General features: G+C 34.0%; 1 protein-coding gene across 14 annotated transcripts in view; it reads left to right on the top strand.

Moving 5' to 3' along the window:
- EZH2 (enhancer of zeste 2 polycomb repressive complex 2 subunit) overlaps positions 1-26,047 on the top strand; it is a 110,220-nt gene that overhangs the window by 62,987 nt on the left and 21,186 nt on the right. For all 14 annotated transcript variants that reach the window (XM_056799847.1, XM_001363210.4, XM_003342060.4 and 11 more), the window contains 3 exons: positions 18,821-18,937; positions 23,808-23,928; positions 25,420-25,563. In XM_056799847.1, coding sequence (XP_056655825.1) covers positions 18,821-18,937; positions 23,808-23,928; positions 25,420-25,563 — 382 coding nt within the window. The remainder of the gene's footprint in view (positions 1-18,820; positions 18,938-23,807; positions 23,929-25,419; positions 25,564-26,047) is intronic.

The following is a 26,047-nucleotide window of genomic DNA, read 5'->3' as shown; positions in this document are numbered from 1 at the left end:
TTTTAGTTACATTGCTCCATATGAGCTCTCTCTTGTGAGAAATAAAAAAGTATAAAGCAAGAGTTGGACAGACAACTAATTCTTCAGTTGTGCTTGACACAGTCTGTGATATTTCACTCTTATTTTGCCTATCACTCTAAAGAATGGAAGGAGATACAATAGGATGGGTGGTACCCAAACCCAGTGTTTCCCTTCCTAATTCAAGATTTATATAGTATAGACTTATTTAAAAAAAAAAACAAAAACCGTTACCTTCCATCTTGGAATAAGTACTAGGAAGTGTCTGGGTCTGACTCGCAATCCACTGAGCTACCTAGCTGCCCCCTATTATAGACTTATTAAATGATTACTAAATCTAATTGTTTGGGGGGAATTTCCCATCGATTTCAGGTGCAAGCCTTCCCTAATGTTGATGTGTTTAATTTTTATAATATTTTAAAATTTAAAAATGCTTGTACATATCAGAATTTTAAAGTCTCTCTTCACTCTCATCCCATGTCAGGTCAGTTACCACATCTTTGTCTTTTCTATCTAATTCCCTTCTCTACTCACACAGCCACTTCCATAATTCAGGCTCTACCTGAAGTCTATCCCCTCTTCATTCAAAATGACATTTCCAAAGCACAGGTCTATCTATCCATGTCGCTCCCCTAGTAAATAAACTTTAGCAGTTCTCTCACCTCTAGGATCAGATCCAAACTGCGATGGCATGTAAAGACCATCACAACCTGGTTCTAGTCCATCTCTCAAGACTTATTTTCTAACAATAGTAATAATAGCTAACATTCATATGGTATGTACCATGTTCTAGATGCTATGCTAACCCACTTCACAAATAGTTCCTTATTTGATTCTTTCAGCAATCCTGGAGAGGTAGGGCCTAAATTATTATCTTTATTTTATGGATAAGGAAATTGAGGCAGACAAGTTAAATGACTTGCCAAGGTGTAATAGCTAGTAAATATTGGAGGCCATATTTGAATTCAGGTCTTCTTGAATCCAGACCTAGCACTCAGTCCACGGTGCTACCTAGCTGCTTCTTTTTTTATTGTGGTTTACCACTATTTGGCTGCCTTGCTGCTCCTCAAACATTTCATCTCCTGTCTATGCTTTTGGACAGTTGTCTATCATGCCTGAAATGCACTGTCTCCTTATCCTTACCTTTTAGAATCCCTTTTGTAGCTTAGTTGTTTTCAGTCAGGTTTGGCTCTGTAGCTTCATTTGGGGTTTTCTTGGCAAAGGTATTCATGGTTTGCCTTTTTTTTTTCTCTCAACTCATTTTATTAAATGAGGAAACGGAAGCAGACAGGATTTAATGATTTTCCCAGGTTCACACAGCTAGTAAGTGTCTGAGGTTGGATTTGAACCCAAGTGTCTCTGACTCCAGCTTTGGCAGTATATCCACTGTGCCCTTTCATATCCATGGTTTTCATTTAAAAATTAGTTCATGCCACCTCCTACATGAGGCCTTTTGTAATTCTCCGAGTTGCTAGTGCTGTCTCTTTTCCACCATGTTGTGACAAGGAAATCACTTTAAAAGATTGATATATATTAATTTAAGGTCGCCAAGGAATTCAGCTATGTAATTCCTAAATGAAAACTCAAGTCAGCAGTCAACCTTTTATAGAGTTTAATTACAAACAGGAGGAAGAAAGGAATTAGAGATAGAGAGAGAAAGGGAGAGAGAAAGGGGAGAGAAGGGAATAGGGCTTAAATACCCCTTCTGTTTAGGCTGGGCCAAAAGGCCCAAGCCCTTAGATAGCTGAGGCAAAGAAAGGAGATCAGTCCCTATTACTCACGTGACCAAAATGGAGAAACAGTCTCAGGGGCCTCCACCTCCAGCTTCCTTCAGAGCCAACTCTCAAAGCACCACCTCTCAGACCAAAAACCTCTCCAACCAACCCCCTCAGTCCTCAGACCCCTCTATCTTTAAGGAAACCATCCAAGTTCCCGCCCCTCAGTTCTCACATCTACCAATCACTGTCCATGTCTTCCCTGTGCCAATGGTGGCTCTAGCTTAACCCAGGACCACCCAGAGGTCTGTGGCTTTGCACATGTCTGTTGAAGGTCATATTCTCAATAATTAAATCTTGATCCTTTGCTGCAGCCCTTCCTAAATCCTGTTAGGACTAAGTGGGGTGGAAATTGTATTTTCCAAGACCTGGTTCTGTCATTCCAAGTATCTCTATTGTATCAATTCTAAAATCAATCATGACTCAAAGAAATTCCTGTTCTATGCTTAAGCATAGGTCAAAGCCCTTTCCATTGTTCAGCAAAAGGTTTCTGTCCTAAAGTAATCTTAAGAAAGGAGGAGGAGGATCCTCCCATGCCAAGGGGGTTCCCATTCCAATAGAGTTCCCACTATCAATAGGAAATTTTTCAAGTATGAAATTTCCCAATGGTGAAATTTCCAACATTTATAAGTCTAAGAAATTTTAAGGTTTACAATCCCCCCCTGATGATCATTGGGAGACTAGTCTCCCCATTGATCATTTAACATAATCATTTTGTAGTTCTAAATTCACTTCTAACTAAAGATATACACAATATTCAATTTTCTAAGAGAAATTAGAATAGTGAGAGAGGAAATAGAAAAGAAAAGAAAGCAAAACCAATGTTTGCTAGGCACATTGACAGAAAGCCAAATTAGGGGCAGTCCCTTTTGGCATAAATGTGTACAGTTACAATAAATGTTCAATCAAAAGTTCAGTCCAATCAATCACATCCAAAGTTCATTCTTGATCTTCTTGATGAAGTGTAGGTTTTCGGCATCTTTCTGCAACAGTTCATTCTCTGGATATAAAAGTTTCAAGCTTCTTTCTTGAAGATCTTTTCTCAAACAGAATCAAAATCTTTGAATTTTTTATAACAATAAAATCTTAAACAAAATTCTTGGATTTTTATAAAAATACAATCTCAAGGGGGCAGCTGGGTAGCTCAGTGGATTGAGAGCCAGACCTAGAGATGGGAGGTCCTAGGGTCAAATTTGACCTCAGACACTTCCCAGCTGTGTGACCCTGGGCAAGTCACTTGACCCCCATTGCCTAGCCCTTACCACTCTTCTGCCTTGGAGCCAATACACGTTATTGACTCCAAGACGGAAGGTAAGGGTTTTTATAAAAAAAAAAAATACAATCTCAAACAAAAAAAAATTCTTAGATTTTAAATTAAAATACAATGTATATCCTACCCCCAACCACAATTTCTATGTATATATGTATTATTGTGTTGTCTTCCTCAATGGGATGTCAGTTTTCTGTTTTTGATACCTAGTACATTGTAGGTTCTTAAATGCTTGCTGATTAATAGATGGGAAATCATATCAGTTTGATGGACCATAAAAACATGGTTACATGCTGAAAACATTTTTTGATAAAATGCAGTTTTTATGTTTAACACACCAGGAAACATAGGACTGGAAAGATTTTTCTATAACATGATAAAACAGCATTGATTTGAAACAAAGATATCTTATGAAAAAACAGGAGATATTCTCAGTAAAGGAGGGCTATTGCCAGCCACAGTTATTTTTCAATATGGTTTTAGAAGTGCTATATTTATTTTATTGCCTTAGCAATAATGCCAGAAAAATAAAATAAGGAATCAACAGCAGGTGTTATTATGGAATATTTAAAAATTTTGAGAAAAATTGAGGTAATAAATTACTTCAAACAGAAAGCTAATAAAGTATTAGCATTTCAATCTTTTTAATTAATTTTTAATTAATTTTTTTTATTTAATTATATATATAAATTTATTTAATTAATTAAATTAAATTAAAATTAAATTAAAAAAATTTAAAAAATTAAAAAAAATTAAATTAAAAAAAATTTTTAAGCCCTTCTTTAGAATTGATACTAAGTATCAGTTCCAGGGTAGAAGAACAGTAAGTGATAGGCAATTGAGGTTAAGTGATCTGCCTAGATCACAACTATATAGCTCAGTGGAAGAAAGCCAGGCCTGGAGATGGGAGTTCCTGGGTTTTGTGGCCCCAGACATTTTCTAGCTGTGTCACTTAACCCCCCATTGCCTAGCCTTTATTGCTCTACTGCTTTGGAACCAATACCTATTATTGAGTCTAAGACAGAAGATGAGGCTTTAAAAAGATTGACTTGCTCAGGATTACACAGAAGTTTTTGAGGCCAGATTTGAGTGTAGAACCAACTGTTTCCAGTCCTGGTCTCTATCCACTGAGCCTGCCCTATGTAAAACAGTTTTAACAGGAAAGAACAATCAAATAATTGGAGAGCTCTCAATTGTCTCGGTTGAAGCAATATTAAAAGTAATACTAAATAGAATACTATTGTTAATACATTACTAAAGAAAGTACCAACAGATACTTCACTGAATTAGATAGACACATTTATATAGAAAAAATATTGGGGAATTCTGAAAAAATAAAGTGCAAAACTGCCATTTTTATGATACAAAGTAATTTTAAATATTGTGATCTTGTTCAAGATTCCTATAAATGTTAAATGAAAAGTTTTTATGGCAGTGAATCATTTTGGAGAATTTTGGGGTTGGAGCAGTGGGTGGGACTATGCCAATTTGAACATTTCTATCAGATAATTTTTTTTTAAATTTTATAGTATTTTATTTGATCATTTCCATGCATTATTCATTAAAGACAAAGATAATTTTCTTTTCCTCCCTCCCACCCCCCGTAGCCGACGCGTGATTCCACTGGGTATCACATGTGTTCTTGATTCGAACCCATTGCCATGTTGTTAATATTTGCATTAGAGTGTTCGTTTAGAGTCTCTCCTCTGTCATGTCCCCTCAGCCACTGTAGTCAGGAAGTTGCTTTTCCTTGGTGTTTCTACTCCCTCAGTTTGTCCTCTGCTTATGGATAGTGTTTTTTCTCCTAGATCCCTGCAGATTGTTCAGGGACATTACACTGCCACTAATGGAGAAGTCCATTACGTTCATCTATCAGATAATGTTAAATAAAAATTTTTCTAGCAAATTCTAAGCCTGTCAAGCAACAAGTGTGAAATTCCTACTATGTTCCAGAGGCACTGTGTTAAGTGCTGAGGATACCAAGATAGGAAAAAATCAATTTCTGTCTAATGAAGCAGTGAGAGAACATGTACCAGCAAATATATATGAGTAAGATATATACAAGATAAATTGGAGATACTCTTAGGGAAGGCACAAAGTTTAAGTATGATAGGGAAAGGCATTTTGTAAAAGCTAGAACTTTAGCTGTGATTTGAAGGAAACCAGGGATCCCTTATCAAGAAGTGGAAATGAAGATGCAGATTGTTTCAGGTTTTGGGGATCCCCAGTGAAAATGCCTAGAGTTGGAAGTTGGATGTCATGTGACACTTAAGCACAAAATGTATTAGTATTAATACATTCTTTGACAATCTTATGGCAGAAAAAGGGATTAAATTGACATCTTGCATGATACTGTAATTTAAAGTGTGACAATGATCTAAGAGAAGACTATTTTTAAAAAAACAGAGGTAGTGATGTATTCTCTATAGTTGTGGGACACAGGAAAATGTCTACTGAACAAATGGACAAAATTAAAGGTGACAAAAAATATAGATGTCATATTTTAAAAAGGAAGTTTTGCCAATAAAGTTTATACAAAAAGAAGAAAACAGATTGGGTAAATATTTGATAAAAATATGATGTTTTGAATCTTTAAGGAATTGACACACATTTAGGAGTGAGATCAGTTTTCTAGTGGATATTATCAAAAAAAGAGTTCAGTGAAGAAACACAAATTGCCAATGAATGTCTTAAAGCATTTTCACAGGGGGCAGCTGGGTGGCTCCGAGGATTGAGAGCCAGATCTAGAGATGGGAGGTCTTAGGTTCAAATGTGGGCTCTCTTCTTAGTGACCCTGGGCAAGCCACTTAACCCCTGTTGCCTAGCCCTTACTACTCTTTTGCTTTGGAATCAACACACAATATTGATTCTAAAACAGAACTGAAGGGTTTTAAAAACTAAACAAATTAAAAAAACCCATTTTCACATGCTTGTGATCAGAGCAATTCAAATTAAAATAACTTAATTTGTACTTATTAACTTGTCAAGGTAAAGACAATAACACTCAATTTTGGTTGGGCTTTGGAGAAATGGACAAATTATTTTACTGTTCATGGGGCTTTGAAATGGTTCAGGTTTTTTTGGAAAACAATAGTATAATGTGCAGTAAAAGTTAGAATGCTTGTGTGCTTTGACACAGTTATCCTCCTAATGTTGTTAAAAGGAATAGAAAAAGTTATCTACCCCAGAATATTTACCAAAGTTTTATTTAGAGTGGCAAAAAACTAGAAACAACAACCCACATATCCAGTTGGCATATTGCTGAATAAATTAAATTGCAATAATATAATAATAAATTAGATCCTAAAAATGGCAAATATGAAAAGTACAAATAAATATGGATGGGATAGTAGTGAAGAAAGCAGACTCAGAACAAAACTGTGGACATTACAAAAGAACATCATAGTGAGATCTGAAAAATACATACAGAAGAAATAAAATAGGGACATGAAGGCCTATGGGGATGTTTTTGTATTATATCTATATTAATTTGTTAAAGTTAATATTCACTTTAAGAAACATTTAAGTAATTTGGTGTTTATGATTTTATTGAAAAAAATTTTAAGTGTGAATGTTTTGTTAGTGATTGATAGATTCATGAATAAAAATGGTTTTCAAAAAGGTTATTATTCATGGATTTTTAACAGATTGAACATTAATAGCTTACTTCTTTGGCCTAGAATAATAATTAGTATTTCTTTGTTTAATTGATCAAGTGTAGTAATTAAGACTAAAGGGTCTGCTTTACCTTTGGTTAACTAGAATAACTTTAATGACCCTTAAATATTACTTACTATTTTTGAAATGAATTGTTATGCTGAAATAAAATTTCCAAAGTGATGTTGAAAATAACTATGCTGCAATTCTAGGAATAACACTTTCACAAAGCTATATGAACTTCTTATACAGCCACTTTTTTGAGTCATGTATTATGGTAATTATTTTGTGATTCATAGCTGTCCAAGATTGATTGATTGCAATTGGGAAATTCAGATGTTTTTCTTATAAAGACTATAAACTTGAGATCCACCTTTCTTCTTAATTCTGGCACTCATTCTCTGTGGTTCCTTCAACCTACCTAATGTGTTTGGTAAGATGGTTAGGGAGAAAATGATTCCTAACATATTGCAGAACTAGGGACATTTAGATAGTAAGTGGATAGAGCACCAGGCCTGTATTTAGGAGGTGTCCTGGGTTCAGATGTGGTCTGGGATACTTCCTAGCTGTGTGTCCTTGGGCTTAACATCCCCATTGTCTAGCTCTTGCTGTTCTGTCTTAGAGTTGTTACTAAGGCAGAAAGTGAGTGTTAAAAAAAAAATAGTGCATTGTGACATGTATACATTCATGGAAATATCTCCATTCTTGTTAGTCTGTTAAATTGAATTAAACCTGGTGATGAGATTTGTAGTCAGTTGCAGGTTCACTTACTATATTTCCTTTTGCTTCTGTTCCTCCCCATAGATACAAGTTCATTCTGATAAATCCAAATTGTTTTCCGTGTTGCTTCCTGAGGTCTCACCACTCACAGAAATCTTTCTATTTCTTAGATATGTGGCCTGGCTCTCACATTTGGCTTTGACTTTGGCATATTTCTATTTCACTCCATGACCTCTCCTACCCTGCATCAGATAAGCTTACTTTCAGGACATCCAGTTTCTTAAGCACTTTATTTTGTTTCCCTCCTTCACTTAAAAAAAAAAATAAATTTGGGTCACTGACTTGCACCATGGGCTCAGATTTCCTGTTTCCATGTTTTTCTTCCCTGACACTTGTATTTACAAAGGCATTTGTAAGGCCTACTTTGACATGATAATGAATCAAACATTTATTAATCACCTTCTAATATGTGCCAGGCCCCGAGGCTACAAAAAGAAGCTAAAGACTGTCCCTGTCTCTAAGAAGCTTGCATTCTAAAGGGAAGAAAACATGCAAACAAATATACATAGCAAGCTATAAATAGGATCAATAGGAAATAATTTATAGATGGAAGGCACTTGAAGTAAGAGGGATTAGGGAAGACTTCTCATAGAAGATAGGGTTTTAGTTGGAACTTAAAGAAAGCCAGGTAGGTCAGTAGTCACAATGGAGGAAGGCATGAGGAACGTGTTGCCAGTGAAAATGCCTAGAGTCTAGAGAGGGAGTCAAAGAACAGTAAGGAGGCCAGTGTTATTGAATTGAAGATAATGGAGGGCAGACAATATAAGAAGATTGGAAGGGTAGGAGGGGGGCTAGGTCGTGATGGGTTTTGAATGCCAAATAGCATTTTGTATTTGCTCATGGAGGCAATAGGAAGCTGCTGGAGTTTGTTGAAATGAATAAGTGACATGATCAAACCTACATTTTAAGAAAATCACTTTAGTGGTTGAATGGAGAATGGGTTGGAGTGAGGAGAGGTTTGAAGCAGGCAGAGCCACCAGCAGGCCATTGTTGTAATCAAGGGATGAGGAACTATTCTAAAGTGATGGCAGTTTTCAGAAGAGAGAAAGGTGCCATATTTGAGACATGATGAAATCTTGTTACCAGCTGGGGCATGAGGTTGAGCGATAGTGAAGAATCTAGGATGATTTCTAGATTGTAAACCTGAGGAACTGGGAGGATAGTGTTACTCTCTACCCTAATAAATAGAATAGGAAGAGGGGAGGTTTAGGAAGAAAGATAATGAGTTCTGTTTTGGACAGATTGACATTAAGTTATCATTCAGTTTGAAATGTCTAAAAGGCAGTTGGAGATGCAAGATTGAAGATCAGCGGAAAGCTTGGAGCAGGTTAGGTAGATATGAGAATCATCAATTTTGAGATTGTAATTAAATCCAGGGGAGTCAATGAGATCACCAAGTGAAATAGAGAAAGAGAAGAAAAAAGTGCTCTGGGCAGAGGAACATTATTACACTTAGATGGTGTGATCTGAAGGAGGACCCAGCAAAGGAGACAAGAGACAGAGAGTGGTCAGATAGGTGGGAAGAAAGTGGGGAGAGAGTGGTGTCCTACAGACTTAGAAGAGGGATAGCAAGGAGGAGAGAGTGTTTAGTAGTGCCTGGCTACAGAGAAGCCAAGAGAATGACAGTTGTCTTTGTCTTAGTCAAATAGAGGCACTTAAAATTTACATTTGGGAATGACTTTTTTTTTTCTTGGAAGTTATTGGGAACCCTTCTGAACTGGGTTTTCTCTTTCAAGTAGTCCTGGCTGCTGGTGATTTACTTTTTTCTCTTTATTTTGGAAAGAACAATTTTTTTAAATTCTGGGAGTAGAATAGTAGTCATAGAATAATAGTCTCATGTTATTGTTGTCTCTCCCAGGTACTTTGAGGTTTCAGGGCTTCCCTATTCTAAGAAAGGAATTTTTCTCAAAATGGCTTTGATTCCTTGGAAGCTCATTGTTTTTGTTACTTGGAAGGCTGGAATACCTCCTAGTGTCCTCATGTCCATGGTTTGAGAGAGATAATCTTTCTTACTTTATCTTTTTCCACTTTACTAGCTTCAGCTTTCCATCCTTCCTCCATTACCCTTTCTGGTATTTTTGCAGAACAGTTCCCTTTGTCAGAAAATGCCTGCTTTCTCTAGGAGACTGATTATGGATCTTTAATAGAAGACCCTTAGACCAAGGGGTGTGAGTTGCCTTTGTTGACAAAAGTACTGATTAAAAGACCTAATTTAAAGGAATATGCTATAGAGTTCAATCCTTATTTTATTATTGGCCTATTAAATGAAAAGTTCAAATGTAATTCAGGATTTTTATTAATGTTTTAGAGAAGGGCATAGATGAATGAATAAGTATAAGTTAAAAAACAAAACTAAAGCACCTGCTATGTTTTAGGTATTGTGCTAGTTGCTCTGGATAAAATTCAAAATTGTTTCAGTTGCTATTATAATGTAAGCTTTCTTACATTCTAATATGGGAGAGAAAAAGACAAATTAGAGGATAATAGCCACAGAAGACCTTTTGGATTAAGAAATCACTGGGAGAGTGAGTTGGAGTTATTTGGGCAGTTGATTGTTGTTTGGGAGGGCTTTTCAAATTAAAATGGAGTAGAGTGGAGCTTGATTCATGGGGCAAGAAGTGAAAAACGGGTCATGTTTAGGGGGATTTGGAATGTTTGGCAGCAGGGAATATGCTTAAATACCCTAGTAGGCCTTAGTTTACTGGCTGATTTCTCTGGAGCACTGGGACTGGAAACATGTTGTGGGTTAAGGCAATTCAGCTCCAGGTTGGAATGCTCCAAAACTGAGTGAGATATATAAGATTTATCACATTTGTAGATGACAGTGGTGCTAGGAAGGTTAGCTAGTGTATTAGATGATAAAATCAGGTTCTAAAAAGCTCCAGCAGGTTGCTGTGATGAATGGAAACAAGATGAAATTGACAGGGATAAATGTAGGACTGCATTCATTCATTCATTCATTCATTCATTCATTCATTCCTCTACATTTAGGCTAAAAAAGTCAATTGTACAAATACAAACAGAATTTAGTTTTAGTTTATTACATTGGGGTAGTGTAGGGTAGCCTAAAGTAAGTAAAGAGTGTTATGAGTTTGCTTAAAAAAACAAAACAAAACTACTTTGATCCTGGTCTCCATTAATGGAAATATAAGAAAATAAGGATTGTCCTCTGTACTAGTCAGACCACAACTGAGTTGTATTTTGTTTATTTCATGAGTATCATTTTAAAGGTGGAGGGGGTGACAAAATACTTAGGAAAGCTCTCAGGTCTCAGTTTTTGATAATTTTACTGCCTATACCCCTCTCCCCTACCCTCCAATCTATGTATTACTGCTTTCTCGAACAGTTCTCCTGAGGAATACTCTTCTTATCCTCCTAGTGGTTGTTAATACAAATGTTTACTATTTAGTGACTTGATAATGTAGTTTCCAGGGAATTGGATTAGATTTAAATTGATGGGAACCATGGGAGTGTGCAAATTAAGATTAGAAACAGCTAGGCTCCCCATCAATCCACACTGCCTTTTTCTTTTGTGTCATCCAACTGTGCCTCTTGGGTATGTTCCTCACAAATCTGCTGGGCTATGTCCTTATCTCCCCTTTGAACTGCAATAAAGCGATTTTTACTTGAATCTAGATACTTAAAGAGAAATCTCTTTGCTCATTTACTCCTACAGTTACTATTTTCAGTTTGGCTTTCCTACCTCCCATTATTTCAGCCATGTCATATAGTTTCTCGGTTAACTGGCAGAGGATAATCCTCTCCATCTCTGGAGAAACTCTACTTAATTATTAGTAAGCTTTGTTTCTATTTCACTGTTAGTACCTCTAGCTTTTACAGATTCCCACACCACCCTTTTACTGATTAATTTCCAAACAATAGTTTTTCTTCTTTAATCTTCAAGAGAGACCTGGAAGTTATTAATTTCTCCTTGATTATCTTATAGAAATGCTGGGATCTGATGAAGTGATAGTTTATGGAGATTTATGGGGCCAAAAATACTCCTTGCTTTTTGAGTGATGTAAGTGGTAACTATTGTGTAAGTCAGAGATGATAATTTTCAGAGAAAAAAAGAAACTGGGAAAATGTAGACATTTCCTTATTTAGTAAGTTCAGGTCAATTTAATAGATACTTATTAAATGTCTGTTTATGTATGATACTGTAGTATGGGCTAAAGATACAAAGTTAGAAATAAAATAATACCTTCTATCAAGGAACATACATCTAATTCCCACTTTTAGAAAACACTTTTAATTATTAATTTTTATGGATAACTTTTACTTTTATGCTGTTTCCCAATATATCACTCCACCCAAAGAGCCATCTCTTATAATAAAGACTAAGATAGAAGAAAAATTCTTTAATCAATACATTATTCAAATCAGATAGTATTTTTTTTTGAACCTATATATTGTTTTTGGGAACACTGTTAATGAAGGAAAGGCCTTGAAGGGTGCTGGAGATTCCAAGAGGTATAGGTAAAGGAAGGATTTTTGGTGTAAAGGCAAAGGCAGGAGATTTCCAGAATGTTGGATATAAGGATCTGCAAGTAGTTTAGTTTGGTTGAAACACAGAGAATTATGCCCCAAGACTGAAGGGTACAGATTAGTTTGAGAATGGGTTTATATGCCAGAATTTATATTTTATCCTCAAGATGAAAGCTGCTGAAACTTCTTGAGGAGAATGACCCCAATGGATCATATTTTATAAATGAAATGTTACGAATACTTAAATTAAAAAATAAATGTTAGTAGTTAAAAAAGGTAACTGTTAATTTATTGTTAACCTTATTCATGGTTCTAGAATTACATACCTAAGTAGGTTTAGAATTGGGTTGCTAAAATATAATATTAGGAGTAAGAGAATTTTTTTACCCCATTGAAGATTTTTGGAGTTACAAAAGGGAAACATTGAGTTATCCTATCACATTTGAAAAGCAATTTAATGAAAAAAAAAGTACAAAAAATTAAATTCACCTAATATTTAGGAATAAAGAGCATAATCTCTTTCATAACTACAACTTTAATATACTTTAAAATGCCATTCTGCATTTCAGTGGATTTGAAGTCTCATTGGTAACAGATTAAAACCTGTGCACTCACACTCATGTCTTTCTGTAAATCTGTGAAAAACCCACTCAATATTTTAAAGCCTTTACTTTAATTCTTTTTATTATTTTGTGAAATTTGGGAATGGCTCAGTGGATATGTGAACACAATGGAAAATTACTATACTATAAGAAATGATGAATGTGATGAACACAGAGAAATAAAAAAATGATTTCCATAAACTAATGTAAGTGAAGTAAGAGCTAAGAAAACAAGTGTATCTAATAACTACCAATACTATAAATTGAAAGAACAGCTATGCAATAAAATAAAAAATGAATGTTGCAGAATCATAAAGAACAAGGAAAACATAAAAGAAGAGATGAGAGCTTGATCTCAACCCTTTTGTGGAGAGGGGAGGTTGAAGTTTGCACATTGTACGTAGTTTTGGACTTTTTCAGTGTATCAACCATATATGTTCTTTTCCCCTGCTTTTTAATTTTCTATTTTGTTTTTAAAGAAATACTATTTGTTATCGAATGGCTTTATGAGAAAAAGGGTTTAAGGAAAGTTACTGGGGAAAATTTAGTGATATAAAAAACAAAAGATATCAATAAAACCGTATTTTAAAAAGGAATAAAAATACTTTTGGTTATTTGCCCAATTCTTAGCCTGACCAATACGTATAAGATTTTGCTGCATTAATATATATTACAAATTATATATGTCTATATTACTTATATCACAAACCATTAAGCTAAGGCTTCAATCTAATTATTCCCACTTTTAGAAAACACTCTTAATTATTAATTTTTATGGATAACTTTTACTTTTATGCTATTTCCCAATATATCACTCCACCCAAAGAGCCATCTCTTATAATAAAGACTAAGATAGAAGAAAAATTCTTTAATCAATACATTATTCAAATCAGATAGTATTTTTTTGAACCTATATATTGTCTTAGAATCTATACTGTATATTGGTTCCAAAGCAGAAGAGCAATAAAGGCAAGGCAGTGGGGGGTTAAGTGACTTGCCCAGAGCCACACAGCTAGAAAGTTGTTTTTGTGTTGAGATTTGAACCTGAGACTTCCCAATCCACTGAGCCATCTACTTGCTCCTTCATAGTATTTTTAGTGTTAGATACCCATTGTCCCTGTCTCCTGAATTTGATAGGGAAGTACATTATTATCTCTATTTAGAGTCTGACTTGGTAATTATAATTTAATAGCATTCAATTGTCTCTCACTTATATTTACACAACCCACAAAAATTTCTGACCATCAAGTTCTTGATGTCTTCTTGTATACAGATCACTGTTAGTAATATGCTAAATTTTTATTTTATCCACTTTGTGTCTTTGCATTGTCCTTTGGATTATGTAGTTTTGGTTTTTGCCAATTGCATTCTTTTAGAATTTAGCTTTATAGTATTTCTAGGAAAATAGTATCTAAAAGATAGGGTTTTTGTGGCAAAAAGGAGCTTAGAATCATTGAAAGACCTAGTTTTCCAATTGTGACCTAGACTAATTTTCTTCTAGTCAATTCTTGGGTTCAGCTTTTTGTCTCTCAGCAGCATTTATGTGAGACAGTTACAAATAGATTCCTTCATAACTCAGTGGGTCAGTTTCCTCAATGGCATGTATTTAAGTCACTATAATAAGCTACAGCCTGTTTATACTCATTCAATTCACTTAAATTCAGCAAACATCAAGTGCTTGCTATTTTTGAAGCATTGTGCTAAGGTCTGGGTATAAGAAGACAACAATGAGAAAGTGTCCATTCTGGAGAAGCCTCTGTGCTCTTCTCTTTTTCCATTGTCCTTTGGGTTACTCACAATTTTGATTTTTATTAGTTGTGTTTTCCCATGATTCCCAGCCATATGTATCAACACTTTATATTAAAAAAAAGATACTAAAAAGGTAAAGAAAATATTGATGTTAAGATGAAACTTCATCTTATGGTGTAGCTTGGGATTGTCTAAAGTGCCATATAGCTTCTTGACTGTAATTCAGCTTTTAAAACTCTTCTACCTTTTTAATTTCTAGGCCCATTCCATCGTCCCCTTATAGAATTTGTCCAATATTGTCTCTACATCTGACTTGATGTTTTAGTTTTGTTGAACCTTTCCCCCTCTTGTCTTTGTGTTAAAAGGGGTAGCTGAATGAGCAGGTGGGGAGAGGAGGATATATTTTTATAACAGGACAGTTCCGTTTTATTTTTAGCTCACTATCTATGCTAACTCAGCACTTTGGCACTATGGGATTGTTTAAACCACTCACTACCATTTAATTGCACTGAAGGGCTCTATCTTTTGGGGATAATAAAGTGTAATCCCTAATTGACCATTTAGCAGGGAAAGCCAATTTGACGTTTGGACTCTTCATTTGACTCTTCAAAAAGGAGTGACATTGGTCTCAAGTGGTGAATTTGGCCCTTGCTGAAGGAGGATATCCAAAAGGCTAAAAGAAATTTAGGTGAAAGGAAAGCCAGATTCATGAATGCATATACTTAGTCTGCTTTTTTAAAAGGAGTAACAATGACTCTGTCTCTCCTCTTTCTTTTATTCTGCCAGGATGCAGGTAATATTTCAGCAGAACAGGAAACTGATCATTTGGCTGTTAAACAGACAATTCCCTCTGCAAGCCAGACCAGGAGTTGAGCTTATTCACAGATACTGGATAGTTTGCTATTTTCCTTCTCCAGCTCACTTAACAGATGAGGAAACTGAGACAAATGGGGTTAAGTGACTTGTCTAGGTACATGCAGCTAGTAAGTGTCCTGACTCCAGATCTGGCACTTTTCTCCATTGTGCCAGCAAGTTGTCCCTCTCTTGATGGTAGCCACTTTCTACTAATATCATCCCTAAGACCAGGCAATACTTACTGAGGTCTCAGGATCTTAGAACCTTTCAGGATCACAAGGTTAGTCATGATAGTTTCACAGTTTAACTCTTTCTCAGCTTTCATGTTGTTTACATTATCATCATAATTTTCAGGTCTGTTTTTCTGGTTTTGTTTACTATCAGTTAACAGCTTCCCATGTTTCTTTGAATTCTTTATATTCCTTATTTCTTAAAGTGTAATAAGGTTGTATCGCATTAATGTGAATTATAAATGATATTCATCGTGTTCAGATATCACAAACTATTAAGCTATTCTACTCCATGAATTTCCAGTTTGTTTAAGAAAACATTATTTATTGATAGTTTTTTTTGGTATGCCATTTTTTGGTATATTCCTCCATACTCAGCTATTCTTTTTAATAAAGAAGAAAAAAGGAGGGAGAAAAAAACCTAATTAATACTTTTTTTTAGGTCAACCAATATGTAAGGTGTTCCATATTAAAATTTAAAAGCATTAAGTTTTCTATTGTTTTAATGTTTTGTCCATTTACATAGTTGTATAGATTTTCTGATTTTAACTTCACTTTTAAAACAGTTCTTTTTAAGTCTTCTCATCCTTCTCTGTGCAATACTTCAATATTTTATGTCATATTTTTAATGTTACATATTTTCATATATCATATTCCTGTAATGCACAACACTTGTTTAGTTTTCCCACACAATGAGCACTTAACTTTGTTTCCAATTCTTTGCTACTAGAATAAATACTATAAAATATTTTGATGTATATAAAGCCTTTCTTTTTTTCTATTTTTTTTTAAACATTGCTGTTTGGGATGTAGGCCATGATTTTGATCTTGCAGAAACTTTTTATTTCATGTAATCAAAATTATTATTTTTTAAATGATCACTTGTTTCCTGTTAGCAATAGCTGTAAATGGTTTACTTGTTTCTGGTAATTCCCTTGTCTGTTTTGCTGATGTAATTTTCTACTTTAATGCCAAATGATTTTGATGATTTTTGTTTTATAACCCGAGGTCTGGGAGGGTTATTTCATTTTTATTCTTAACTTTTTTCATTATTTCATTTTCATTCCTAGGCTTTTTGTAACCTCCAAATGAATTTTGATACAATTTTGTCTAGTTCTCTTTAAAGTACTCTCTTAAATTTGATTGATATAGCATCAAATTTGAAAATTAACTTGTCTGTCTTGGTTTTTTTAAGTGGAAGTATCCCTTCCTCAGAGAGTATGTTGCATAATAAGATGCTAGATTCAAATCTTGAGTTAGCTGTTCTTGCTGAAAGGAATTCATTATCATAGAAATGCCAGTAGATCAGTTCCATTTTCTGTTGTCCTCTTTTTAATTTTCATCTGTAAATATTCTCTTTATGATTTGGCCTAGTTGTATCTTACACCTGATTTTATTTATAATTTAATCTCCCATCAGATGCTTTTTGCTATTTTTATGAGATGTAATAATTATAATCTTCTACCTACCTCCTTCAAACTGTTTTTGTACCCTAAACTGTTGTCCTTAACTGACATGAATTTCTGAATGGTAAGGAAATGTTTTCTGGTGAATTGTTTTCTGATAATTCATTTTAGGGTTTCTTATTGTGGCAACTTTTACTTTGGTTGAACTTCTCCAAGAAAGAACGATAGTTGTCTTTGGTTCATTTTCTAGTATTAGCTACTTGTTTAAACATAGCTGCAGATATGAGCATCTCACACAATGTCATCTTTAGTTTTTTCCCTTTTTATGATTTGGTATTGATTTTGACCTTTTTCTAACCAATTAGTGATCAAGAGTGTTGATTTTTAAATGTTTCACATAATGTCACTTAGCCATTAAGATAGTTTTATCTTTTTGTGTTATTGTTCAGTAACTCTCCATGTCCAAAAGACCCAACACTCTTCTTGAATAAAAGTATTTATTTTATATATAGGTATGAAACTTCATAGTAGATTTTTTTTTGTCCTTTCTTCCTAATGCTGCCAAGTATTGTCATGTTGATGTAATATGGAGGGGTCTTGTAAAACTTCATAGAATGTCTCTCTCTGTAACAAATATTTGTATTTAATCTACAATTTGTCATCATTGTGGTATGTTTGCTTTTGCTTACTGTAATTCTTGGGGGTGAGATATACTAATATCTCTTGACATGATGTTTCTTGTTGCCTTCAAGTACTTTCTTCCCTCCTTGTCTTGCCTTTTTTAGTTGAATCTGTGAGGTGTCCTCCTGTTTAACTGAAACAATATTTCATTTTATGGATTAAGTTAGAGTGGGGGCAAAGAAAGACAAAGAGGGTAAAAGGAGGGAAGGATAGAGAGATATTAAATTGATGGAGAAGTAAATATGCGTGGGAGGGGTGGTAAGAAGGAAGATAGAAGGGACTAGAAAACCAAAAGGCAGAAGAAACAAGTAGAGGAGAAAGATATTCAGTGGGTTCTTAAGTGCTACCATATTATCCTTTATAATTTGCCATTTATTTGGACTATGGGCATCATTGCCTATTGATATGTTGAGTAAGCTTTGTCATAGCGCTTTTTTTTTTTGTTTTTTATCTATAACCATTCAGAGGTTTCATTAGGGAGAAATTATAATCAGGATTCCTTTGGTAGTTGACCAGAATAATATTACCCAAAGGTTTGATGAAGTAAACTTTAGGACCAGATTAAAATAATATTGGGCTGATTATGGCTGTTGGCCAAAGATTTTCCACTCCTGATTTAATGAGTCACATATTGGTAGTTCTCCTTGACATTCTTCAAAAAGTAGTTAAGTGGAAATTATGTATGAACCCGTCTATCTTTTGTCTCCCCATACCTCTTCTGATTTACTCTATTACATTAAGAATCTACTTTTTGGGAGGGAGTATTACAGTGGTAAGATCAGAGACTCATCAAAGTAATGAAATTATTATCCAAGTATTAGAATATCAAGTGATAGTTATGAGCAAAATTCAGTTTGTTCTAAGAAAAAGTGATACCCATCTTCTTGGGTAAAGTACAAAAAACTAGATTGTTTTGGACCTAACCATAGGGTTAAAGTAATGGAAATGAAAGTTATAAATAAAGAATTAAGTAAAAATTTGATCTGAAGATTTGGCCATGATATAATCTTTAGGTTGGATTAATGCTTGTTAATATCAATGTAAGTATGGGAAAGGTTGGTGGGTATTTCGAAAGAAAACAGTTTTTTTCCAGGACCTAAAAGATTTTTTTCAGTTTATGTAGGTGAATTGGATTTTTAGAAAATTGTTCTTGCTTTAAGAAACTTAACAATGATATTAATTTGTTTTTCAAAATTACTTAAAGTAACAGCATTTCTTTTCAAATTGATGGCTGTAATGATAGTTGTTTTACTTTAAGTTAACTCACTTATCTTTTGAAGAATTAATTTAATTTTTTTTTCTGTTTTAGTGTTCTGTGACCAGTGATTTGGATTTTCCAAAGCAAGTCATCCCATTAAAGACTTTGAATGCTGTTGCTTCAGTACCTATAATGTATTCTTGGTCTCCCCTACAGCAGAATTTTATGGTATGTAAAATATTATCTATTTGACAACTAATGCTAACATCATATAAACACAAAGCATAGATAGTTTTTGTTCACTTTATAAGGTGAACCAGTCAAGTAAGCTCTAAAAAAAGTTATCAAAATAATAACTCTGTTGTGAAATTTAATTGATTTATATAGTTTCCCATAAACTTCCACCCTAGAATCTCTTATTGCCAACTTTTTTTCCTTTTGTTACTTCTTTCTTGAGCTTTATCTTTAAGGGTTTTTCCTAGCTTGTTTATATACAATTTATAAAGTTTCAAGTGAAGGTTTGAAAAAACATGACCTTTAAAAAAAGGTATAGATAGTTATTTAAATCTATACCATAGCAGACAAGTCATTATATTTAAATTTTAAATCCAAGTTGGTTGTTATACTAGTTCTTATTAGGAACTTCTAATTTTAGCTAATTTTTATTCAGCATTTAAAGAATAGTAGAATATAATAGCTCTTGAGTGAGGAAGATCTGAGTTCAAATTCTGGATCATATACTTGTTAGTTTGCTTCTGTTTCCTTATCTGTAAAATGATGATCATTCCCAGGGTTGTTGTGAGGGTTAAAAAAAAAGGTGTATATAAATGTCGATGATGATGATGATGATGATGATGATGATGATGATGATGATGATGATGATGATGATGATGATGATGGATGATGATGGATGATGATGGCAGTGAGGTCTTCCTGAGTACAAATCTGGCTTCAGACACATACTAGCTGTGTGACCCTGGACAAGTCACTTAATCCTGCTTGCCTCAGTTAAAATGAGCTGTGGAAGGAAATGGCAAAGCATTCCAGTATCCTTGTCAAGAAAACCCCTATTGGGGTCACAAAGAATTGGACACAATTTGAAACAAAAGAACAACAACAATAACAAAATTATTAAAAATCAGATATTTTTATAGTACTTTTTTTGTACATTCTTATTGTGTGGTTTTTTGTTTGTTTTTAAGTTATGCTAAGATTAAGAACTCCCTCTTTTAAACCTTTTTTTTAGTTTTATCAGTACAGGGTATTCACATTAAGAAAGATGAGGAAACTCCTACTATATGTGAAGATAGGCAATTTGACTATTTTTCTGGAGAATTGCCTGGGTTTCTGGAGAATTGCACTGAGAAGTTAAGTGACTGGCTCTTGTTCAACCTCAGTCTATCACAGGGCACTTGAATCCAAGTTGTTTTTACCCCAAGATTGGCCCTTTATTTCCTGATGCCTATTTTTCCTCTATTATTTAAAATTTAAGACCCAGTAACTTTTTTTAAAGTGATAAAGTCCAAGTAAATTTGATGGTCTTATTCTAGCAATCATTGAATAGAAAGTCTGAAATGGGAAGTTTGGATTAAAGGTTTATGAATAAATACTTTATGGGAAAACACTTTTTTTTAAACCATGCTATTAGCTACATTATTTCCGAGTTACTTCATTTTACGTAAGAGTCATACTTTAAAGGTCATGGGTAAACTGAATCTTAGGGAAAAATGCTAATACAAAGCAAATTTTCTTGTGGTCTTAAATTATAATTTCAGGACTCTTTTGTTTTTATTCTAATGGAGGTCCAGTTGGAAATGGGTCTTAGTATTTTAATTTTCTCTGTTCTCAGGTGTTTCTGTCAAATATTTAATCTATAAAACCAATACTTTAGGAAAACTCCAATGGAGGGGCCCAGCAGATGAAAGAAAGCATTTTTAATACAGATAATAAAATTTAGTGTTCTTGGTTTTTTTTTTTTTTGCATATTGCTTTTTCTGAAATGATACTGTATCCGCAAAAGCTAGCCTTTCAACTTAAAACTTTTAAGTCAGTATTACATGAATACATATTTAATATTTGGACTGACTTAAACTGTGCCATTGTTACTTAAAAGGCAGACAAATAGCACTCTAAAATATTAAATTATGACTTTGTTTCTTTAGAATTTTGTGTGGATTGCCAATCCTTGAAAGAATTTTGTGATTTTTACTTGTATCAATTGGCCAATATTTACTATGCTGACTTTTAGATGGACAACATTTATAGTTTTTCTTAGTTATACTAATCAAAATTGTAGCTTGAGGTTAAATTTAGCTATGTAGAATAAATAGCAAGCCCTAGAAGGAATTCTTTAATTTGGGTACATCTCAAATGGAAGTATTAAGTAACTTAAGGCTTAGCATATAACAAATAGATAATATATAACATATCTATCTATCTCTCTATCTATCTATCTATCTATCTATATCAATGCTTTATCATCATCATCAACTGGTTTATAGTATATGCCTTGTATATTCCTTTTCTTTCTCATCTTTGAGCTTATATCGAAAGTTTTTTTTTCTGAGTTTGATTATTATCTTGTAACCTTTTATTTTCTTGTTTAAAAAAAGCACTTACTATCCTTATATACTTATAAAACAACTTCACATATTAACAAATCGTGCTTATTTTATATTTTAGCTGAGTAACCAAATTTCAGATTTTGACTTTGTGGTATTTTTACTGTACCTTCTTGTTATATATTTTTATATTAAAATGGAGGTGACCATGAATATCATTGGGGATTTAGATTGAAAACAGATGTGAAAAATATGTTTATGCCAGGCTTCATCTAAATACATATACTACCTTGTAGACCTTATTTATCTGAGGGTGGGATGTTAGCTGAAAGGGGACTGGGGATCAGTCCGAATTAAAGATCTCCGAGACATTTGAAAAATAAGCTCTAATGCTTTCATGTGAAATAAATGGAACTAGGGTAAATGTTGGAAAGTAGTTGGGATCAGTATGAATAAACTTGCTAATTAATTGTTTCCACATAAGCTTTTAATATGTCTAAGAAATCTCCAGAGGTTTAAAAAAAATTAAAAAAAACAAACAAACCCAAACTCTTGGTTTTCTTTTAGTAAGGTGTAGACATTAGTCTATTTCCTTCTAAATTTGATTATGTGGCAGTCAAGTGAATGAGGTTTTAGAATTCTAGAAACTAATTTTGAGAGTCTTAATGTGATTGCAATGGTATCTGGTGAAGGGGGGGGGAAGATGCAATATTTTCATATTTTGTGAATTCTGTAAGGACATAACAGTTTCTAAGGCTATCATCAGATATTATATTTAAAACACTCACTTTTTGGCTGGACAACAGCCATAGCAAATTGAGCATACATATTTTTCTGCCCTTTAAAGGGGACTTCTTTTCCTTTACTAAAGATAAAAGTTTTGTGGTATAGGGAGGTAGATTTAATTGCAGAGGTAAATGATGGTCATATATCACAGTCCCAGTTTCCAAACAGAAAGATAAATCTCTAAGAGAAAGGAGATGAGTGGAAAAGAATGAAAGAGAGAAAATAGGACTTTTGATACAAATTTTGAAAAATCACTGTAGGGGGAGAAATAGCAAATGAAAGCTTGAATCATTATATGCCAACATGTCAAAAAATTAAATTTTCAAATTTATCTCTAAAACTTTTAACTTAAGCTCTGTGATACATTACATTATTCTTGGAAACTTTCAAACTTAAAATCGTAGTGCTTGGTCAATTCCCTTTTATTTGGCCTTCTATATCCAGTTGTTTACCATGTCATGTTTTATAGTAACTCCTCCAAGTCCTCCCCTTCTTAATTTTTTGCTCCTTAGCTATAAATTCCAGATCTTTATTATCTCACATTTATGTGAATACTGTAACTACCTAGCCAATCTGCCTATTGTCTTGATCTTTGTCCTCTTGGTACTATACAAATCCAGACTATATAGTAGGTGACAATAATCACATCTTCTGAAAGTGTGCTTTTAATTGTATCACTCAGAAACCTGATGTGATTTCCCATTCATTTTCTCTCCAAGCCAGATTTCTCAGACATGTGTGACTTAGACCACCATCAATTGTTCTTTTCATCAAATTACTTTATTTCTTGCTTTTCCCAGATGAGAGCTTTCCTCTATCCACAAAAAAAAAAATTGCCTTCTGTCCTTTGCATATGAGTTGCTTCTTATTGTGTTTTTTTTCTTCCCAAAGTGCCCTCCTCCTCCTGATCCCTGTGCTAAGCCTTGGCCCTCTCCTTCCAAACTTGGCTACAAAGTCACATTCCTCATTCAGCCTTCCTTGAATAACTCTACTCAGTTGATACACATCTTATCCTAATACTAAAGTGTTTATTTCTTCATTTTGAAGTAAGTAGTCTATAGTTTTATATATAGGTGATATCCTGGTGCCATAAACTTTAAAGGACTGTCCTTTTTTTTTTTGCTTGCACTATAATTTTATATCATAAAAAACTTGAAAAAAGTAGGTCTGATTAGCTAAAAGTTTGGAGATCTTTTAAAGATCATAGTTTAGCTGGCTTTTTTGCTTTTTTCCTCTTTTGTACAGGTTTATATATTTTCCATGTATGTATTATCTGCTTTCCTTTTTACAGCTTTCTATAGAGTTTCCAACTGTGCTTTTTTCCAAAATGGCCATTCAGTAATTCTTGGTTCACTAGTGAAACAATTCTTTTGTAATTTTATCTTTATGGAACAAAAGACTTATGCTTTACCACTTTAGATTGGGTTGCTAGGGTGTAATGCTTGGATAAACCCTAAAACTGTGTTCATATAATGTTCTATAAGAAAGAGTGGGGGCAGCTGGGTAGCTCAGTGGATTGAGAGCCAGGCCAGAGACGAGAGGTCCTAGGTTCAAATCTGGTCTCAGACACTTCTCAGCTGTGTGACCTTGGGCAAGTTACTTAACCCCCATTGCCTAGCCCTTACCACTCTAATGCCTTGGAACCAATACACGATATTGATTCCAAGACGGAAGGTTTAAAACAAAAAGCATCTAATTTTCTATTTTGCTACTTTTGAGATTAACCGGCCTTTTAAACATTTTACTTTTAGGTGGAAGATGAGACAGTTTTACATAACATTCCTTATATGGGGGATGAAGTCCTTGATCAGGATGGAACTTTCATTGAAGAATTAATTAAAAATTATGATGGGAAAGTACATGGAGATAGAGGTGAGCACATTGATATATTTAATTTTTTGAGGAGTGGTAGAGTTCATTCATTTAACATAGTTTAGTTGTGGATAACAGGTTATGAAGAAGTTATATTAAATTTTTTGCTTCTAACTAGAGAAATACTATGAGGCCATATCACTTAGCCACGTCTAATTTTTCTCATTTACAAACTTGGAATTTATTTTCATCCTGAATGACAGGTTTTATAAGAATTTTATGCTAAATTATTTAAGGAGCAATTAAACATACGGCATCAGATAATATAGGAATTAGATATGTTATTCTCAAATATTTACAGAGGTTTAATAAAATAATTTAGTAAATTGATCCTGGGGTAGTCCTTCAAATTCAAAACAAGTACATTCCTTCTTATTAATTGTGGAATATTCTGCTAGAAATGGCACTTATCCATGGGTTTTATATCCTATATGTTGCTTGAATCAATGCTTGCTCACAGGTCACTGGTTGGAGACTAGGAAGTATTCTTGCCCTATAGTATCATCTCTTAAATCCTTTAATGAGTATTGGTTCCAAGGCAGGGTAGTGGTAAGGGCAAAGCAATGGGGGTTAAATGACTTGGCCAGAGTCATATAGCTAGGTAGTGTCTGAGGACACACCTCCTTTCCCCTCCTTATCCTGCTTGCTGCAGTGCCTTAAATTCATACAGATTTGTGAATTTTTGGGAAGAAAAAGCAAACAGCCATTTATTAGCTGCTTACTATATGTCTGACACTACCCTAAAAAGAGGGAAGGGTCACAAATAACAAGAAAGACAGTCTTTCCAATCAGGGAGTTCAAGATCTCCTAGACCATAAACAAAAATGAGTTAAAGCTGAGAAAAGGAAGAACAGACTGAAGAAGTCCCAGAAGTCTGGAGCAGATTCTGGAGAGGAATGAAGGCTAGTTATCCTGAACCTTCCCTAAAATGGAGGGTCTAGGAAGAAATCACCAAGGAGAGAAGTGAGGCTATTGTGTGTCCCTATGGGTTTTCTGAATATGTCATGGCTTCTGTTGAGTCTTTTGTGTCTCCGTTTTCTGTGGAATGAAATAAGTAATATCCTTGTCCCTGATTTTTACAAAGTGGTAGAGGAGAAATAGTCTTAGGAAGAAACTGATGAATCTCCAGATTGTTAACAAAATGTTACTTTCACTTGGGATGAAGGATGAAGGAAATATGTTAACACTACTATTAGGATATTCATTGAGTGTAGGGTCTCTTGAGATGAAGAGTTACATCGATTATGATGGTAGGAGGCAAAGAGAAGGTCCATCTCTAGAACCTTTTGTGGTAGGTGACTGGTCTAGGAGTTAGGACTCAAGGATGATGGGAACAGGCCACAGAACTTCAGGATTTTATTAGAGTTAGCGTTGAAATTAATTATAAATTATATCCAATTTGCATGTTAGTTCTAAGTGATACAGTGTTTATTTCAAAATAAAGAGATTAGGTTGGCACTTTTCCTAACATTTAAATGTGATTAATTTCAGAATGTGGGTTTATAAATGATGAGATTTTTGTGGAGTTGGTGAATGCTCTTGGTCAATACAGTGATGATGAAGATGATGATGATGGGGATGATCCTGATTTGAGAGATGAAAAACAAAAAGATTTAGAGGATAACAGAGATGATGGTATGTTTTGTCTTTTATATTCTTAAAGCAGTATTTATGTATGACTATTTTCAAACTAATACAATAAATGGTGGTTTTACTAACTTTTTGCTTAAAACTTCACTAACACTTTTGGGACCTTCTATACTAGCCAAATAACAAAAAAAAAATTTGCCTCTTTGGTCTCACCAAACATTTATTAGAACTTACTGTTGTTCTTTGCTACTAGATTAATGAAAACCCAGGATTATGCTAGTGTAGAAAGGCTTGAAGAATACATCAAAGAATTATAAAACTATGTAACTTTGGAGCTTGAATATCTTTTTGTCATCTAGTTTCGACTCCTTCATTATAGAGTTTAGGAACCTGAGCTCTCGATAAATAAAATACCTTGTAGTACATGATTACAAAGCTAGTTAGTTCTAGCTAGCACTAGAATACAGATTCTGGGATTTAGAATTTGTGCTGCTTTTAGCATACCTGGTAGATGTAAATGCTATTTCTT

The sequence above is a fragment of the Monodelphis domestica genome, chromosome 5 (genome assembly GCF_027887165.1).
Source record: "Monodelphis domestica isolate mMonDom1 chromosome 5, mMonDom1.pri, whole genome shotgun sequence".
In the NCBI taxonomy this organism is placed as follows: Eukaryota; Metazoa; Chordata; class Mammalia; order Didelphimorphia; family Didelphidae; genus Monodelphis; species Monodelphis domestica.
The sequence above is the reverse complement of the archived record's forward strand: the minus strand, read 5'-3'. Positions and strand labels throughout refer to the sequence as shown.